The 20,125-nt window shown below is 38.0% G+C and overlaps 2 protein-coding genes, 1 non-coding gene and 1 pseudogene across 3 annotated transcripts; 2 read left to right on the forward strand and 2 right to left on the reverse strand.

The window, feature by feature from the left end:
• Window positions 1-516: 516 nt before the first annotated feature.
• Window positions 517-2,233, reverse strand: LOC104766692 (classical arabinogalactan protein 9). The gene is made up of 2 exons (XM_087500504.1): window positions 1,405-2,233; window positions 517-826 (listed from the first exon to the last, which is right to left on the reverse strand). Exons 1-2 carry the CDS (start codon window positions 1,915-1,917, stop codon window positions 761-763), a joined length of 579 nt encoding a protein of 192 aa, XP_087356630.1. The 5' UTR covers window positions 1,918-2,233; the 3' UTR covers window positions 517-760.
• An 11,098-nt stretch (window positions 2,234-13,331) lies between these two features.
• Window positions 13,332-13,441, forward strand: LOC147920756 (small nucleolar RNA R71). Its single transcript, XR_015591932.1, has one exon. It is a non-coding gene; the product is annotated as a small nucleolar RNA R71 (small nucleolar RNA).
• Window positions 13,442-15,744: 2,303 nt separating this feature from the next.
• Window positions 15,745-17,247, forward strand: LOC104766691 (zinc finger CCCH domain-containing protein 44). The gene is made up of 2 exons (XM_010490629.2): window positions 15,745-16,186; window positions 16,944-17,247. The coding sequence occupies exons 1-2, from the start codon at window positions 15,878-15,880 to the stop codon at window positions 17,058-17,060; spliced, it is 426 nt and encodes a 141-aa protein (XP_010488931.1). The 5' UTR covers window positions 15,745-15,877; the 3' UTR covers window positions 17,061-17,247.
• Window positions 17,248-18,330: 1,083 nt separating this feature from the next.
• LOC104767987 (splicing factor 3B subunit 6-like protein pseudogene) lies at window positions 18,331-18,720 on the reverse strand (annotated as a pseudogene).
• Between the last annotated feature and the right edge of the window lie 1,405 nt (window positions 18,721-20,125).

A 20,125-nucleotide genomic window follows, 5' to 3' on the forward strand; every position in this document is an offset into this window, starting at 1 on the left:
ATGGTGCAATTGTTGTTAACACCTTCAACTATAGAACCAATAATTCTCGTTAACACCTCAAATTGATGCAACTGTGAACTTATGTTGTAAAGGGACATGTATTTTACTATGTTTAAACAAGCTTTAAAACAAACTCACGGCATGTCAGAGTCGCCGGGAATGTTCTTCAAAAGTCCATTTGTAGTGAGTTGTTGACAGTGAGTTAGACCAAAAATAAGGGGAGGTTCATACATTTTTCATCTTTGTACTATGTCTATCATCTTCTTCCTCATCTCTACTTTCTTGTGTACTTCTCTGTTTCTCCTTTGTACTTGGTTTGGTTTGTCCAGTACATCCAAACTTCTCAAAAAATTTCGGTACATGCAAATTTTTTATTATCTTATAATTTTCTTCCTCTTCTACTCTTCTAGGTTTTACTGGCCTCTAGATTAGTATGTAAATCGCATAAGAAATGGCCAGTTTAGCAGTGTGTTATCAAGAAAGAAGACACGGCAAAAGGAAAGAAATATAGGCATGGAGAAAAAAAGGAATTTAGTACACTAATAATAATCAAATAGAATGCGAAAGGAAGCCACAAAAGTATCTGCAAACAAAATAAATCCTGCTGCTATCTCCATCTCAAGCTCTCTCAGTAGTATCCTCTCCAAAAGATAATAAATCCCAAAAGAATTCAGTCCCAAGCAATACAATGGAACAAACAAAAGACGACGACATAATAATAAATGCAAGGAACACTGCTGTGGTGGCCAAAAGACTCCACTTAGACCATAAACCATACGAGCACAGATCCAAATACTAAGCTCGATACCATCTTGCTAGCTCCATTCTGCAAAACATAAGGTTTCATATCAGCATTTCAGTTTGTCGGATAATAAAAGCCATAGCATCACTTAATTTCAAAATTGGACTTTTCTGGTATATTAAATTAATCCTGGGATACATTTGAAAAGATCCTAAAATCTAGGGGCTGAAAAAACTTAAAATAATCTTGGGAGAGCAGATATTAAGACAATCCGTCCATCACGCTTAACGACTATATTTTATTACTACAAACTCTAAAGTTAAACTTAGATCTACTTTGGTCCAAAAGCATATTGCCACGTGGGATTATTTACTATTCACGTGCAGACTGACAATGTCACGTGATTATTGCACCCACGCGCCGCGGCTCGGATCCGAAGATCTCGAGGCAGACAGACCAAAATCATCAAGACCGATACGGGCGCACATTATCGTGGACTAGCATTCTCTTGCTAAATTGAGCTAAACATGTTTTTCACTTTTTTTTCTAGTTCAAACTGGTTTAGATCTAATCAGTTTCAGACAAATCAAGCAAGTCTCAAAGTCAAAACATCTCAGATCTCAAACACATTGTACAAGATCTAGAAGAATGAGTTTACAAACCTGGTCGTTTACATCGGTGGAAGGGCCAGGACCAGGAGAGGCCGACTCGGTGCTAGGTCCAGTAGCATCGCTAGACGGAAGAGGTGGGCTAGACGACGGGGAAGGAGATGGAGAATCTGGCTTCGTGGTCGGTGCTGGAGCCGGAACTTGGGCAGGAGGGGAAGCTAGAGGAGCTGGAGGAGGAGTAGCAACGGGAGGAGGAGTTGCTGGAGGAGGAGAAGCGACGGGAGGAGGAGGAGAAGCGACTGGAGGAGGAGTTGCTGGTGGAGGAGAAGCAGGAGGAGGAGATGAGACTGGTGGTGGTGGGTTAGCTGGAGGAGGTGCGGTGGTGACTGGAGGAGGAGAAGTTGTGACTGGTGGTGGTGCTGAGACGGGAGGGGGAGTAGCTGTTGGTGGAGGAGTTGTTGTAGTTGGTGGTGCTGGTGTGGCGGTTGGTGGTGAAGTTGGAGCTTGGCCAGTGACGCCGGCGACGAGGACGATACAGATCACAGCGATAGCGAAAGATCGAGCCATTTTTTGATTCTTCTTTTTTTCTTTCTCTCTGAGTGAGTGAGTGAGGAAATGTAAAAGGAGGAAAGTGAAGGATTTATTTAAATAGGAAAAAGTGGGAATTATTATCAAAACGCAGATACATGGCGTCGTGTTGAAGTTGGTTCTTTTAGTAGTGTATAATAATAATACCCCATGATGCCATGTGAGAAGTTGGCGGTGCTAGATCTGTTGACACGTTGGCGAGTCCTTCATTTAACCAAATTATGAAGGGATGTGGGATGTGTATGAGTTGTACTAATCACAATATAAAGCTTTTAAGTTAATCTTTATTCCAAACATGTAAGTAACAACAAAAGTTATTTTTAAACAAAAATTTGTAATGCATATTGTTACTAGTTAGCTTTATTTCTTTATAAATTTCTTAAGAGTTTCTTTTTTGTTCAACATGCACAATTATGAAAAATACCAAACAAATTTGGAAAAGGATAGAAAAAGGTTGGGAATAGTTGTCAAATAAAGAGAGAAAAATTGGAGTAAAAATGTGTAAAAGAAAAGATAAGATTGTCTTTCAAACAAAGTTACAAAAGTTAGTTCCTTATTTGTGAAAAAAAAAAGAAAACGATTTATTACAAAAATAAAGTTTGTTGTTCCTTATGAAATGAGTAAAGGGGAGAAGTGATGGAGTGTTTTTGGTGATAGCATGTCGAATGGTGGGGTTGGGTGGGGCGTTCTGTGTTTTACGATGGATGCTTTTGAACAGATCGAATAATATTTATTTCAATTATTTGATGAGTGTTTTTTTGGATTCTTATCTCGTTAGTGACTATTATTATTCATGTGCTCTTCCAGACAGCTCAATGTTACTGCCACTTCATATATAAATGTAGGATCAATTAGGTGAATAGCCTAAAATTTGGAAGTTAAAAATTAAAATAGAGCAAATGATTTTTTTTTGGTGGCAAACGACAAAGAGAAGATTTTTTTTTTCTCGAACGTGTATTTGGTGAATGGGAAAACCAAAATCTTAACTATTGCTCAAGCGAACGGAAAAAAAACTTTTGCTAAATCAAAACATGAACTATAAATGAGAAAGAAAATTTCCAAATCCAAAACCCCATGTATTTGTGGTATCCTTTACTCACCAAAATGATGTTGAGCGTAGGTAGTAGCAGCTCCCTTTTCACCGAATTAACCCAGAAAGAGCTAGTATCCTAGACTATTCACCATATTAATTTGAACCAGTTTACTTTATTTACCACAACAATCGATTTTAAGAAGTTGTTTAAATACGTATCACAAGTTAAGGGTTTCCACATGATGGAGGTTAGAAGTGGATTACAAACAATCTTTTTGGTATGACAATGACAAATATTGCTCCTTTGGTCATGTTTGTAACAAGGGATCTGGTTCTCGAATTCTTTTTCTAAGTACTCATTTATGCTCTGGTTTGTTGTACATAATAGGCTTACAACATGTGACCTTATGTTGTCTTGGAACAGAGGAGTGAATCCATCATGTGTTTTGTGTCGAGCACCAAGAGTTTAGTTTAATGCTAGCTTAAATTCTTAAAATCAAACAAGAGTTTAGTTGGGATTGCTATGAGAACGGTTTAATTTTATTTTAGTGATTTCAGTTCAAGAAAAGTAGCTTATATCATCATTTTTTTAATGATCTAATATCCGCTTTCATGAATCCATGCGAATTTTCTATGCCAATGTTTTTATCTTACTGATTTATATATTTTTTTATTTTCTGATTAATTTAGGAACAACAAACAAATCATTTTATTATTGTCTTAACAAATTTTTAGTGTAACTTTTGGTCGTTGTAGATTTGACTCCTAAGTCATTTATATACCATTTGATCATGGCAGTATATACATTGAGTTTTAACAGACATGTGATTAATTAGTGGGGAAAATAATTATCCATCTTATATGATATGCCTGATAAGGAATTACGAAAATTGATGTATGTTTGGGGTTTTGGACAATGTAAATCTCTAGATTAGGTTATTAGTTATGTTATTACTGGTGGTTAGGTTATTAGTTATGTTTAAAGTATTTGTATTGCTTGTTAATCATTCTTTGTCCACATCTCTTATACAATTTGAATGCATAATAACTGATTTTTTTTTTTAATCATTATATTCATGGCATTTTTTTTTTTTTGTCAAACATGATTTTCATTCATTCAGACCAAACCAATACAGGGTAAGGAGCAAGATCCCAAAGGTTTAGAAAAGTTACAAATAATGGCTTTCCCCAAAGCCTTAAACATTAAGTAATGATCCATGAGAGCTGTGATACAAGCACCTAAAGGCAGCTTGAAACATGTGAACATGTGAGGTCATGGTCACTTGATAGTTCATCCTCAATAGCGATGGATGGCACATCGTGGTCATAGGACACTTTGACGTTGAAGAAAGAAACAATCAAGGCAAAGCGTTGCAACTGGTTTGGTGGGTTACAATCCGGGTGATGGAGATGATGTTGAAGGTTGGTTGCCTAACTTTGTCGGATGAAAACGTTGTGTTTTGGGACAGTAGACCATATAGCTGCAAACCAATAAAATCAGACCATACAGGGGAGTGAAAACCAGTAGCTAAAGGAGTATAGCAAAACGTAAGAGTACAGGTGGGTTATCTCTCGTTTGGCGCCTATTGCCAAAGATATTAAGAAGTCCACACAAAGCACGTCAGATTGCCAAAGGTATCTAAGGATCATGCTTGGGCTTTTGGGTTGTTGATAACATAGAAAGGGTTTGGTAGGTGGATAAGATGTTGAAGGCTGATTGCTTAGCTTTGTCAGATGAGAGCATTGGGGTACATGGCAATAAACCATAGCGTTGAAAACCTTTACAACCACACCATACCTGGGGAAGTAGAGATAAACCAAACCACATGTATGACAAACGGTGACAATGCAGGTGGGTTCTCTCTCATATGACGCCCTTTGCCAAAGAGATTAAGAAATCCATACAAAGCATGTAGCCGGTTTGACAATGGTCGATAGAGTTTAGGATTGGTCGTTTGGGTTGGGGATATAGAACTCAAGGTTTGGTTGAAGGGTTTTAGTTGAGACCTAGAAGTACTAGATAGTAAACAGTTAAACAATTCTTGTTTCTTCCAGTTATAAGAAGCCGCAGAAAATGTCACATATTGAGCAATAGCCAGGGTTCTAACAAAGCCTATGTAAATCCAAAACATTCTAGGTAAACAGAGTCTTAGATGCAGTCTTCGAACATCTAGATTAACCAATGAACCTAGGTAAAGTCTAACAGGCAACAACATGATAGATAGAGGGGACCTGGACGTTTGACGGTTGGGCAGGAAACCATGGAATGCTAGTGTTCCGAAACCATGTATGAGTCTCATCCACAGAGATCCAAAGGCTGCTGTGAATGGCTTGGGAAGATGAGTCGCCCAGCGGCTAACCAGAGAGATTGTAGGAAGCTTTAGCCTCTCTGTTGGAAGTATAAGTTAGTTTCATGAAGAACCGTCGTCCGTACACTCACGCAAAGGGGCCGTCCGTACCATTCGGCCATCCAACAATAAAGCCCATGAGAAGTTTCACAATGCTCATGTGAAGAAAAGTCAACTCTCTCTAGATCCTTCCTATATGACCGTTGGCGAGTTAGGCAAGTGGGAGCTTAAGAAGTCACATATTAGTTTAAGCGTAAGCATGCCAATTTCAACTAGGATAATTGTGCATAGAATCTTTGTACAGCATATTCCTCTTTGTAGATTCTATATTTAGAATGTAATTAGGAACAAAACTAAGTAAGAAGTGAGAATTCTTCTCCTTTACACTCTACACTCCTACACTCTCTACACTCTAATCCGCAAACTCTCTTATTCTTGTGTTCTTCAAGTTACACCTATTCTACTCTAAAACTTACATGGTATCATAGCGAAAACGCTCCTCTTTCTAAACATATTCACTAATCTCATTACTTTGTTCTACACACTCGTTCATTCATCTCTCGAATTCTTAAACACTTTTCTTTAACCGTTGGACAATATCAATAACCAACGGTCGGTCTACTATGGAAGGTAACAAAACCTTGATTATTCCAGTTACTCTCAAAGGAGAGAACTATTTGTTGTGGGCTAGAATCACAAAGACAGCTTTATGTGGCCGAGGGCTATGGACCAATATCACTACAAGCGAAGCTCCTAAGGAAACTACCACTAAATAAGAAGATGACAAAGAGACTGCCCTTGGTGGTGAAGAGAAGTGGTTCCAAGAAGACCAAAGTGTTTTGGCTCTTATCCAAAATGCACTTGTTGCTCCCATCCTCGAGGCTTACTCCTACTACAAGACAACCAAAGACGTATGGGATACTCTTCAAACGGTGTTCGACAACACCACCAACTTAAACCGAGTCTTTGAAATCAAGAGAGCTATCAACAATCTTAACCAAGAAGAAATGGAGTTCACTAAACACTTTGGGAAATTTAGATCTTTTTGGGCTGAACTAGAAATGCTTTGACCTGCTACCATTGATCCGGCTATCTTGAATGAACGGTGATGTGTGTGGAATTTCACTTCAATCTTTTACCTCAAAAGACCACATGAATACTGCAAGTGCACAGTTGATCGGTAGTAGTATTTAAGGATCGATCCCACAGAGACGAATAAATCAGGTTAAGAGTTTGCTAGAGAGGAAAATGGCTAAGACAATAGTAAGATGGGGGTTTTTGGTTGGGTTCGTAACTAAAGAAAGCTATAACTAAATGCGAATAAACTAAGGAAATATAAATGGAAGGAATGTTGGGCTGTAGGAAATTCTCAGGGTATCAAGCACCGGTTTAAGCCTAAAGGGAATAGCTGTGGAAGTTCAATGGTTAAACGTCCTTATACTATGAAACACGAAGGAACGGGAGATAAGCTACTCGCTAATCACCTATCTAAAGTCTATATACTCCGTTACTCAACTTTCGCAGGCAACGACGCATATATCCTAGCAATTAAAGCAAGTTCGATTCTAATCCGTAAAGTTCTATAACTCAACTGACGCAGGTTATAACACGATACTTGTCTAGGCTATTGCGAGCGAGTTTACAACACTTGTGATGTGTAATATGCCTATGATCAATCACTAGTTAGCTAATCAAGCAATATGCATTAAGAATAAACCTAGAACAAAGAACTAAGATGAACTAAACCAGATCTAAACACCCTTAAACAAACGATAACATGAAACCCTATTACCCAACAAGTAAACTACTCACACATACTCATGCAAATCAAAACCATATGAATAAGATATTGCATATAAGATTAGAAGTATGATAAAAGGGTTTAGAGATCTTCTCTGTGATACAAAGTAGATGATTCTTCTTCCTTAAACAAGTAGGAAACCGAAAATACAGAAAACTAGAAAGAGGTTGGTGACTTCAAAGGTAACGGTGATGACTTCCAAGAGAGCTGTAGATAAACGAACTTCGACGGCTGAGTAGAGGTCTAGGGACGTCTCTCGGGCTGCTGCTGGAGGCATGGATGAGTAATTAAGAGGCAGAAAAGAGACACATTGGAAGCACACCTTGAAACCCTAAGTCTTAAGAGTATTTATAGGGTTTTGTCTTGGATTAGGGCTTGTTAGGGTAAAAACGTTTTTTCTTCTTGAGTGCAGGACAAGGGGCGGCGAAATAGACTTCTGGACCGTGGAGGAGGCTTGGACTGGGCCTCAGTGATGGTCGCTGGTCAGGCCTTGAATAGAAGCCCATCGGCTGGTCGGTTCTTCCTACGTCGGTTCATAATATGTTCTGGTAAATCGGTAATATCTTCCGGATGGCTGGATGGATTGACTCGATTACACTTCTAGGAGAAAGATGACTCTTCCATCTTTCCATAGACACCAAGCATGATATATTTTGAGTTCTTAAAGCTCTTCAAAAGTTTCCCGTACTGTAAAGCATTGAAACTTTCCTAAAACGTTTTTCCTTGTCTTTTGGTCAAAATTGCTATAAAACCTATAAAACCTTCTTGAAACCTGAAATACTTGATAATAGAACTTTTATACTAGAAATCTCATCAAACTCTTCCTAAATGCATATGGAAACTATAGCTAAAGTGAGTAAAATAATGATGTTATCAACTCCCCCAGACTTAGACTTTGCTTGTCCTCAAGCAAACAATCAAAGTAAATCATGGAAAAGAGGTTTTGAAAATAATGGAAATTCACTTATCTTTGGGGATATTGTCTTTGCACTCTTATTTGCCTTGACATTAGGTACTTTCATTTGTAATCCACCATGAGAGTCATCGACTCTCCTTGATCCCACAATTCTTTAGAGTCTCCAAAATCTTCATTGTCATCTCTTTACATAAATTAAGCAATAATAAAAAGTGAAATCTTACCAAGGGAAAATCGATCAATGGCTTGCAGACTCCCTTCAAGCCAAGACTTTCTTCGTATGAGTCCTTTCCTCTCTCTTTTCTCACTTCTTGCCTTTTTTTTTATCAAAGGTGTAGGCGAATATTGGGGTCATCGGTAATTTACCTACCCCTCGCTTCCAAGCTTTGTGTGATCATTTGACTCAAGAGTAGAATAATGAGGTCACAGGTAATTTACCTATCCCTCTAAACTGATCAAAATCATCTCATCTTTTATTTTCTTTTTTATTTATTATTTTATTTATTATTTTATTTATTTATTTTTTTTCCGAGTATTAAAGGGAAGAGAGAGGGAAACATACTTTTGAAGAAGTGCAATGTCTTGTGTGGCTTGAATGTAGAGATCTAGTCCAATGTATACCAAATCCCATGGCTTGAAAATTAAGTCCGGTTTAGGTCCTATTAAAGTTAGAGACAACGTTAGATCATCTGAATATCCATCGAATAGGGACTTGGGGGATTGTTGAGTCGGCTCATAGTCTTTCCAAACTTTGGTTCTGTTGTCAAGCATAATCAAGAGTCATAAGAGTGTTAATCCAAATCAAATAAATCGTTAGAATAAAATCATAATCCACTTCTAGTTTTGATTCAATAAAATAATAAAAAAATGTGACTTGATAAAAACGTCAAGATTATTGATGTAAAAAGTGGAAAAAGGTCTCAAGTCAACAAAATAGAAAGTAGCATTAGTATAAGATGGAACATTCTTCCCCTAGACTTAAATCACACCGTCCTCAGTGGGAAAAAAGAAAGTGTTGAGGATTAAAAACCATAAGGAAAAGTGTAGGGTTTAAGAACAATGTCACCTTGATGGAATGATTTTGTGTCGACTCTTAGACGTTTTATGGTTGCCCAAAAAGTGTCTTAGAGTTCGGCTGTGGAATGAAAGTGTGGTGACTAACCGTTTGTAATTTCCTTTGGTTGCTTGACATCGAGTTTGAACTAGGCTAAGTTCATTCGAATTGTGTTTGATATATCTCTAAATGCATCCTCCTTGAAACAAAAACCTAAAACCACCAATAAAAATGATAAAATAAAAATAAGAAAAACATACCTAAATGAAAGAATGGTGATGGTAGGTGGTGAGGATGGTGGTGGTTTGGAGTTGTCTCGCGGTACACGGGTGAACGGTCGCGGACAGCAGCAGCTGGTACGGTGGGCGTGGTACATGGTACGTAGTACATGGTACGTGGTACATGGTAAATGGTACATGGTAAATGGTACATAGTACATGGTACATAGTACATAGTACATGGTACGCGGACACAGTACGTAAGACATGGCATTGACTACGGTTGGTATGGCTGGTGGGGACTCTCGGCATCGATCACCCAAGGACGGTGATGATCTGTTGCCTTTGGCGTACGTCGATCACGTTAAACATGGCCGGTCAGTAGGTGGTGCTTGCCACTAGTCATAGTGTGCATTGCCAATCCATGGTCCTTCTTCTTCCTTCTTTTTGGCTTTTCTATTTTATATTTTTTTATATTTTTTTATTTTATTTTATTTTTTAATCTGAAACTAAAATGCAAAGTATTTTAGCTTGCGAACGTAGTGCTTGCGGCGGCGCTGTTTTGTTATTCATGGGGACAGCTTCAATGACGTAGACATTTTCTTCGGCCAAACTATCATCTAGAGGCATCGGTTCCTCCACCCTCATTCGCAAAAGGTGGTCGGCGACTCCATTTTCTGCTCCCTTTCTATCTCTAACTTCGATATCGAACTCTTGTAGCAAGAGGATCCACATTATGAGACGCGGTTTGACATCTTTCTTAGACAGTATATATCTAATAGCTGCATGGTCAGTGTGAACAATTACCTTTGATCCTACAAGGTATGATCGAAACTTCTCAAAAGCAAACACAATAGCTAAAAGCTCCTTCTCCGTAGTTGCGTAGTTGCATTGTGCTTCATCTAGCTGGGTTCGGCTAGCATAATAAATAACATTCAGTTTCTTGTCTCTTCTTTGTCCAAGCACGGCTCCAACTGCATAATCACTAGCATCACACATAATTTCAAAGGGTAACTCCCAATCTGGTGGTTGAACAACCGGGGCTGAAACTAGTGCATCTTTAATCTTATAGAATTCAGCCAGGCAATCTTTATCAAACTCAAAATCCACATCTTTGCAAAGTAGGCGTGTGAGAGGTCTTGATGTCTTGGAGAAATCTTGAATGAAACGTCTATAAAACCCAGCATGCCCAAGGAAACTTCTTATTCCTTTAACATTCTTCGGCGGTCGCAGATTCATCATGACTTCTATCTTTGCTTTATCAACTTCAATTCCCTTCTCGGATACTCTATGAACGAGAACTATGTCGTCTCTCACCATAAAGTGGCACTTCTCCCAATTAAGAACTAAATGTTTTTCCTCACATCTTTGTAGGACTTTTCCGAGATTGGCTAAACATGCTTTGAACGACGAACCGTAGACTGAAAAATCATCCATGAAGACTTCTATGAAATCTTCAATGTATTCCGTGAAGATGGACATCATACATCGTTGGAAAGTGGCTGGAGCATTGCATAGACCAAAGGGCATTATTCTATAGGCGAACGTTTCGTAGGGACAGGTGAACATCGTCTTTTCTTGATCATCCGGATGGATTGGAATCTGGAAGAAACCTGAATAACCATCTAGAAAACAATAATATTGGTGATTGGCTAACCTTTCTAGCATTTGATCAATGAATGGTAAGGGGAAGTGATATTTTCTTGTTGCAGCGTTGAGCTTCCGGTAGTCGATACACATACGGTGGCCGGTGATCGTCCTTGTTGCGATCAGTTCATCGGGCTCGGTTTTAATGACAGTCACTCCTCCTTTCTTGGGTACCACATGAAATGGGCTTACCCATGCACTATCTGAAATAGAATATATCACTCATGCATCTAAAAGCTTCATTATTTCTTTCTTGACCACTTCTTTAAGGTTTGGGTTCAATCTCCTTTGATGCTCAATAGAATTTTAGGATCCTTCTTCCAAATGGATCCTATGCATACAAAGGTCGGGAGATATTCCTTGAATGTATTCAAGTGAATAACCTAGTGCTTTTCTATGCTTTCTCAGCTCGGCGAGAAGCATGGTTGTCTCAACATCATCCAACCTGAGTTAATAATAACAAGGTAAGTAGAGTTAGGTCCAAGAAAAGCGTACTTGAGACCAGCGGGGAGCTACTTGAGCTCGGTTTTGGGGGCTCTTAGTTCGCTCCATGGGTCTGCTACAGCGGCTGGTGTGTTTTTAGGTGGTTTAGGAGCGTCGTTCTCTTCATCGAGATCAAGATATGCAACAATGTTCTCACAAGTTTCAGCGGAGTCAAGAATCTTTGCGCAATATTCGACTTCTTCTTTCTGAAAGTTGTACTCCTCTAGTGCTCTAGTCAATGTTATCTCCAAGGGGTCATCAAAGAATATATCTTTGCATACTCCGCTAGTGTATTCTTCCAAATCGTTGTTGGTGAAGATCGGGTTATCTAAGTTCTCCAAAATCGATAGCTTCAATGATTCATTCATGTCAAACTTCATAACATAGCCTCCAAGGTTTAAGTCGATCTTTCCGTTGGGAACATCAATGATAGCTTCGGCTGTGGAAAGGAAAGGACGACCAAGTATCAAAGGATCTTTAGGCTCCCTCTCAAGCTCTAAGATCACAAAATCTGTAGGGATTTGGCAGTCTCCAATAATGATCGGCACATCAACTAGAATCCCGACAGGTCGTCTAATCGATCTATCCGCAAGGACCAATGAGATCTTTGTAGGCTTGAAAAAATGGTATCCCAGTCGTTTGGCAACTGACCATGGCATCATGTTGATACTAGATCCCAAATCGCAAAGAGAGCGGTTAAAAACTTCATCTTTAATTCTGCATGATAAAACAAAACTGCCTGGATCTCCTAGCTTTTGAGGAATGCTATTTTGTAGAATTGCACTGCGCTCTTGCGTAATCACCATGACACCATCTTCTAAACTGATGTTATTTGTCAAAATACTCTTCATGTACTTCCTTAGAGGGGGAATCATAGCACAAGCTTCAATAAAAGGTAGTCTTACCGATAGTTCCCCGACAAGCTCTTTGAGTTTGGCTCTCTCTTTTTCTTTCTTAGAAACTTTAGTTGGATATGGTACCTTGGGTTGATAAATGCGCGTCGGAGGTGGAACGAGAGGTGGAGTGTCCTTGGTGAGCTCCTCGTGGATAAGCTCTTCTCTTCCCTTCTCCCCCATGGTTCCGTATTCCTCTTCGACGGGAATAACTTCTGGTGTTTGGTCTTTCTCCAAGTATCCTTCCAGATATTCTGGTTCTTTGTAGGTTGTTCCACTCCTCAACGTTATAGCTTTTAAGTTTGCTAAGTTAAGCAATTGCTCATTGGTCTCCAAAATGGGCTCCTTGTATTTCTCAAGAATAAGAACGTTTTACTTATTATGCTTTTCGAGGTTATCGACCTTGATTGTAAGGGATGTCATCTTGTCGTTCAGATCCTTATACATATCGCTCATCTTCAATTTTATGTCTTCTATAAAGGCTTGTACGTTGGCCTCAATTTCTAGCATCCAATCTCTCAAGTCAGGGCTTGGATCTCTCGTGGTTGGATTAGGAAATCCTCTTTGAAAACCTTGAAAATCGGTAAATGTAACTCTTTGCCGGAAATTGCCTCGGTTGAATTGATGTCCTTGATCTTTGAAGTTTCGGTTATAAAACCTCCATTGGTAGATGCTTTTAGCTCCAATGTAATTCAACTCTTCCTCTTTATCACAAAATCCTTCCTCATCTTCGAAGGTGTCGTCTCCTTTTTGAATATGCTCGACGATCAAACTCATTGCTTCTTTGAGCTGTCTAATATCCGAGGCTTGATTCGAATCTTCCTCCATGTCCAAAGGGGTCGAGCGGTAGTTGTTGTCGCTCTCAGCTAAATTGCAGATTAAAATCCGAGCATCCTCAATCGTCTTTGTAGCAAAATTACCATTACTTGCTATATCTAGAGATAGCTGGTTTTTAGGGTCAACTCCTTCATAAAATTTGTTCATCAAGCCACCATCTGTGAAACCATGATGAGGGCAGTCTCTCTCATATGCTTTGAAGCGCTCCCAAGCTTCACTAAATGATTCAGTTTTTCCTTGTCTAAATCCTTGTATCTTACTCCTCAAGAGGTTGGAGCGAGATCTGGTGTAAAAGTGATTTAGAAAAGCGGCCTTACATTCCTCCCAAGTTGTAATCGATGCCGGAGGCAGAGACTTCAACCATCTACTTGCCTTGTCTTCAAGGGAAAACGGAAAAAGTTTGCACATCGAGTAGTTCTGAGACTCCTTGGATGTAGCAGTTACTCCACATATTTCTTCGAAATGTTCAATGTGGTCTATTGGGTGCTCCGTGCTAAAACCAAGAAATTGGTTTTGCTTTACCAAGGTGATAACTTGAGGGCTTATTTTAAAATGATCTTGTGGCGGTCTTGTAGGTTGAATCGCGGATCGGTCTTGAATGTGTTGATAAGGGGTATCAAATTCAGCAATGGTTTGAACGAATGGATCAAGTTGATCTTGCTCACGAACATCATCATGTTCTCGGGTGTACTCTTCATCATCCATAGCAACTCCTTGATCGTTCCTCCCAGGTGGAGGATTGTTAAGGTCTCCAAAATTGTGGTTCTGGTTCTCCATTGAGCTAACCCTAGAGTTCCTGAAAATTTAAAAGAAAATATCAAAGTAAACTGAAACATAAATGCCAAACAAAAGTTTAAAAACAAAAATAAAAGATCCTAGACGATAATCCTAGTCTTTAAACTCAAAAGTGACTTAATAGGTCCCTGGCAACGGCGCCGAAAAGCTTTATGTGTGTGGAATTTCACTTCAATCTTTTACCTCAAAAGACCACACGAATACTGCAAGTGCACAGTTGATCGGTAGTAGTATTTAAGGATCGATCACACAGAGACGAATAAATCAGGTTAAGAGTTTGCTAGAGAGGAAAATGGCTAAGACAATAGTAAGATGGGGGTTTTTGGTTGGGTTCGTAACTAAACAAAGCTATAACTAAATGCGAATAAACTAAGGAAATATAAATGGACGGAATGTTGGGCTGTAGGAAATTCTCAGGGTATCAAGCACCGGTTTAAGCCTAAAGGGAATAGGTGTGGAAGTTCAATGGTTAAACGTCTTTGGACTACGAAACACGAAGGAACGAGAGATAAGCTACTCGCTAATCACCTATCTAAAGTCTATATACTCCGTTACTCAACTTTCGCAGGCAACGACGCATATATCCTAGCAATTAAAGCAAGTTCAATTCTAATCTGTAAAGTTCTATAACTCAACTGACGCAGATTATAACACGATACTTGTCTAGGCTATTGCGAGCGAGTTTACAACACTTGTGATGTGTAATACGCCTATGATCAATCACTAGTTAGCTAATCAAGCAATATGCATTAAGAATAAACCTAGAACAAAGAACTAAGATGAACTAAACCAGATCTAAACACCCTTAAACAAACGATAACATGAAACCCTATTACCCAACAAGTAAACTACTCACACATACTCATGCAAATCAAAACCATATGAATAAGATATTGCATGAAAAAAAAATTGTTTTTAATGTACTATTATAAAAAATAATATCGAATTCAAACATGCAACAATAGTAAAAAAAGAAATTTATTAAATACTCAAAAAGGCCTTTAATATATTTTAATTAAAAAAAATTAAGGAAGACAAGAAAAAGGTGGAAGCCCGTTGGCCGAGTGGTTGGCTTAGGGTTTATTAATGCTTCTTCACTAGGAGGTCTGGAGTTCGAGCCCCGGATAATGCAATTTATTAATTTTGCAGATTAATGGAGACAAATTTACAGACAATCTCATGTGATGCGCAATTATTCCATCAAGAGCATGGAGCAGGATTGGTCCATATACAGTAGAACCTCTATTAATTAATAATCTCTATAAATTAATATTTTTTTCGGTTCCAAGATGGGACTAGTGTAATTTTAGACACAATTCAATAATATAATAAAATATTTTTTTTTGAAAATCCTTTGTTAATATATGGTCCCGTCAATAATATAAATTAATAATTATATAAAATTATCTAAATATATGTATATATACACATCAATTTTTGTTAGAGTTCATTTTTAATTTTTTTATTACATGAAAATCTTTGAGTGTTATATTCAAAAACATGATAATTGTTATTTTCCTTGTAATTGATTTTATAAAAATATTAGTTATAACGATTAAATCTTATTTTTTACTTTTTTTTTACCAAATTAGGAAAGCTTCTCTATAAATTAATAATTATTAATTTATAGAAAAATGAAAATCTCTATAAATTAATAAATTTTCATGATTCTAATTTTATTAATTTATAGAAGTTTGACTGTAAATTCATATGTAATAGTTCCGATAAATCTAGTGTTTAAAAAAAAATAAAAAGAAAATGTAAAGGGCAAATAAATATTTCTCCTCGATTACGACAAAAACCCCAAAAATCAGAAACCAAAAAGAAAAAAAAAAAAAGTTAAAAGGATAACACAAAACCCCCCTTTCGTCTTCCCCAAATTCACACTACCACACAGACAAAATCACACCGAAAATGGCGGTTTCTTCCGGAACATTCTCCATCTTCCTCTGCATCAAAACGCCATCGCTCCGCAACGCATCGACTCCTCATTCTTCTCTCAGGCTCGCCTCTCACCCGGCGGCTAAGCTACGCTTGGTACGAGCAGTAACATCTGCGACTGAGTCTTCCGAGCCAACCGCAACCAATAAGAGAGTGCCACGCGGTATCATGAAGCCTCGACCAGTGACCCCTGAGATGCAAGACATCGTCGGTCTTCCTGAAATCCCTCGCACACAAGCTCTCAAACGCATTTGGGCTTACATCAAAGAACACGACCTTCAAGTAAATCAAATCTAGTTTCTCTCTTTACAACATTCTGGTTTGGTCTTTCTTAGGGTTATGTCTTGATTTCTTCAATCTGGCTGTTTGCTGTTTTAAAAGGGTCAAATTTTAGGGTTTCTGGTAGGAAAATTGGATAAGGGTTGTCTTCTTATTACTTAAAGCTGAGAACTTTGTTTCTGTGCATAGTTGCAATCTAGAGCTTGTCTATTAACTAATGAAGGTAGTTTGAATGTCTTGTAAAATTTGCTTATTGGGAGTGAAGATTGTTATATAGTAGTTGATATTAGTGACCAATTGCTTCATATGATTTTTGTGGTAGATGTGTATAAGCAGTTTTGATTCTTTGATTGAGTCTGACTTGAACATGTTTGGCAATGTGTGTCCTTTGAGGTGACAGATATGTTTCTCAGCCTCTCTGTTCATGAGCCTTTTTCTCTAGTACTAGATAAATGTCTAGATTGGCATTCTCAAGATGGAACTCTTTCAGCTCTTGAAATGCTTCTCTATTGTATTTCAATTTTTTAAGATGCAACTTTTGGTATTTTTGCTGTTTGGTTTAGGTTCTCTTTCAGCTCTTGAAATTCTTGTTCTATTGTGTTTCAAGTGCTGAAGATGTTGTTTCTCTGTAGCTTTTATAGTCTATAAGCAACCAAGTAGCCAAAACTTATTGTGTTACTTTCTCTTAGAAAGCTCTTGCTTATTTTTCTCTTTTGCTATGTACAATGATGTTTTACTGATTGACTAATTTGTTCTTCAGGACCCACAAAACAAGAGAGAAATACTATGTGACGAGAAGCTGAAGAAGATATTCGAAGGCAAAGATCGGGTTGGGTTCCTCGAGATTGCAAAGCTCATTGGTCCTCACTTCCTCTGATGGAATGATAGCCAGAAGTTGGAGAAGACTTTAGATTAAGATTAGTAAGTTAGGGTTTTTGCAAACAGAGTACTTGAGAAGGTTTACTTGTCTTTTTTTTTTGTTTTTTTTGTGTGGCTTCAATGGATGTTATGTACTTATGTAGACCTTGCTTCCTAATGTTGTCTGCGTTCTCGTTTCCATTTAAGATTCGATGTCTTGGTTTTTTTTGTGGCTTCAGTGGATGTTATGTAGACTATTAACTGCGTGGTATAAAACAAAATACCTGTAAAAACCTGCAGAAATTAACAGAGTCAAATAATAACTTTCATCAATCTCAAATTTAATAAATTTATGTATATATATCTGCTTTCCTCAGCTCATCTTCTGCTTCTTCCACATCTACAACATGCTTGTTGTTTTTTTTTTGCATCATGTTCTGTAAATGGTTTATATGATTTGATATATTGCAATTGAAAGCATGTTTAACCGCACTCTTTTTAGATGGACAGGCATGTTCTATAAATTACCGATTTGCTTTTGCATCATGTTCTGTCAGTTAGAGATCAAATTACCACTTACACAGTCACACAGTTTTTTTTTTCTTTTTTAGAAACATCAAAAGGTCATATAATTATAATAAAAATGAAAATCATTATTCTGAATAAATAAGTATATTACTGCATGATTAGTTATAAATATTATCTAAAAAGGGGTTTGGAGAGTGTTGTTATATATATACTGTATATTGTTGAAAGAGAAAAATGTTTCTTTGATGATTATGCTTTATATCTCTTATACATACAGACAACTTTCTAAACTAAGATAAGGATACATTTAAACAATATATGTAGAGATAATGCTAAATTCCCTAAGCTCAATATTAACATTTATCATAATCTTCTAGATTCTTCTAGAAAGAGAAACATTCTCTTGATTTCCATCTTTTGGGTTTTGTCATCTCGACCTAGGCCGCGGTTCTCCATCTCCTTATAAAAAATAAAGGAAATCTTAAAATCCTCAAAACCTGTCTTGCCTCCCAAGTAACTACGATGCCGCTGCGTCATGTTTGGCTTCGAGTAACCCTTCGATCATCCAAACAGGGATATTGTCCAAGATCATCAACTGCAACGATCAAAGCCAAACAAATTGTTAAAGTAATAGCCAATTTGAAATTAAAAAAGATTTAAGAGCAAAATAGTTCAAAACACATCACCCAATTAAAACCCTAATTGATAAATTAAAAAAACCGTAAATCGCAGCAGTAACTGACAGCCACGAGGAACATCGGTCACTTATCTTTAGTAGAGACTCCATACTTCTCCTGCAACTTAGCGAGCTCCTCTTCCTTCTTCTTTAGGTCAACCTTCCTGCTCATCTTAGTGGGTTGGTAATACTGCACGATAAGGTACCGATTCGCTACCTGGAAGCCGGTGAGACAATCGACAGCTCTCTTGGCGTCGTAGATATTGTCGTAAACAACGAAGGCCGTGCCTTTTGTGGCCTTGTCGCAACCGATTCGAATCTGACGAATACCACCTTTTTTGCAGTAGTTACCGAAGATATCGTACATCTCTTCGCTCGTTATGCTAAAAGGTATGTTACGAACGTAGAGCAGACGAGTCACCTCCGGTGGGAGCCTGATGTCTTCTGCCTTGAGTTCGCGAGGATGTGGCGGCATTGTCGTGGCTTCTCTTCTTCTTAATTCCTTAAGCCGGAGAACAAAACTTCTCTAAGAAAAAAGAAAAGTCTAGTCTGATTTCGATCGACGTGAGTATATTTATAGGGTTGGAATTGGAACAATTATGTAAAGGTGTGGTTGGTTATTATGGAAATAGAGTAAGCTTAACAAAAAAAAATACTGGCGACGAGATATATTGACGGTGTTATGTAAATCATTAACCGAAAGGAACCTACCAAACCGATAATTTGTGATTGGTTTAGTGTCCAATTATTGTGTTACCGGTTTGAGATTTGCTATCCAAGTATCCAACCACACATACACATGTGACTCGGGTTATTAATTATCTCTGTTCTTGTTAATTAACAAAATAGCCCTTCCTATTCGTATTGTTTATCAATCCATCCAATCAGATTCATAAAGGAGCTTTATTAGTCTATACGATACAAAATATTTTGACGATGATATTTTAGACCAATGTATTCTTGATCAGTGAGGATGTTTCGTCGATGTTCACAACTCACCGTTGAGGTCAGGAAGAAGCTGAATACACATTTTTTTCATAATTGTTTCTGAGTTTTCGATGCTAAAACCGGGGAGAAATCAAAATTTTCACACTTTAAAAAATATACGATTATGCTAAATCATAATCCAAGTAAACTCAAAGTTTAAATCTCATACATACTGTTAAATCAAGAATTCACACAATGAATTTGTTTAAATTGGGAACAAATTCACTTAAAATCTCTCTAGAAAGATTGGATTAAAGTTAGAAAATAAAGAGGGGGTTATGATCTCTTGAGGAAGAAGTTAGGGTTTCGCTCAAGAACAACTAAAAAGTAGGTTTTTGTATTAATTGCTTGATGCCTTACAAGGAGAGGACACCTCTCTATTTATATGAATGCATTGATTACAAGATAAGTCTATTTTCCTTAAATCTCGAATCTTCAAATATGATAAATTTCCTCTTCTGATGATCAAGTCGGGCTTAGGGGGCGGTCTCAGAAGTCGGTCAAGTGACTTCGTCGGGCTTCTGCTTATAGGCCCGTTTAGCTTACCCAAAAGGGGGTCCCCCGGTTCAGTTGATGTGCAAAATTACTCGGTTTAGGTCGGTATGTCGTTGGTGCTAAATCCCGCACCAAGAATTAGTCCCCCCCAGTTCGGTAGATTCGATTATCCATTCGAGTTTCCGAACTATAGGAAAAAATATTCGATCTAAACTTTGGAAAACTGAATTCCGAGCACGCGAACTGATGTGAGCGCGGGTCACGATCGTTTACTGAGTCGCTCAGGAAGGATCTAGAAAAGTTCAAAACGCAAAGCTTAAAGAAAAAGACAAAATAGGCCACGTCCTTAGGCTGGACGCGGGAACCACATCGTTGTGCGTCAGGACTCGTCGCCTCGT

The sequence above is a fragment of the Camelina sativa genome, chromosome 19 (assembly GCF_030686135.1).
Source record: "Camelina sativa cultivar CO46 ecotype springtype chromosome 19, ASM3068613v1".
Taxonomy (NCBI): Eukaryota; Viridiplantae; Streptophyta; class Magnoliopsida; order Brassicales; family Brassicaceae; genus Camelina; species Camelina sativa.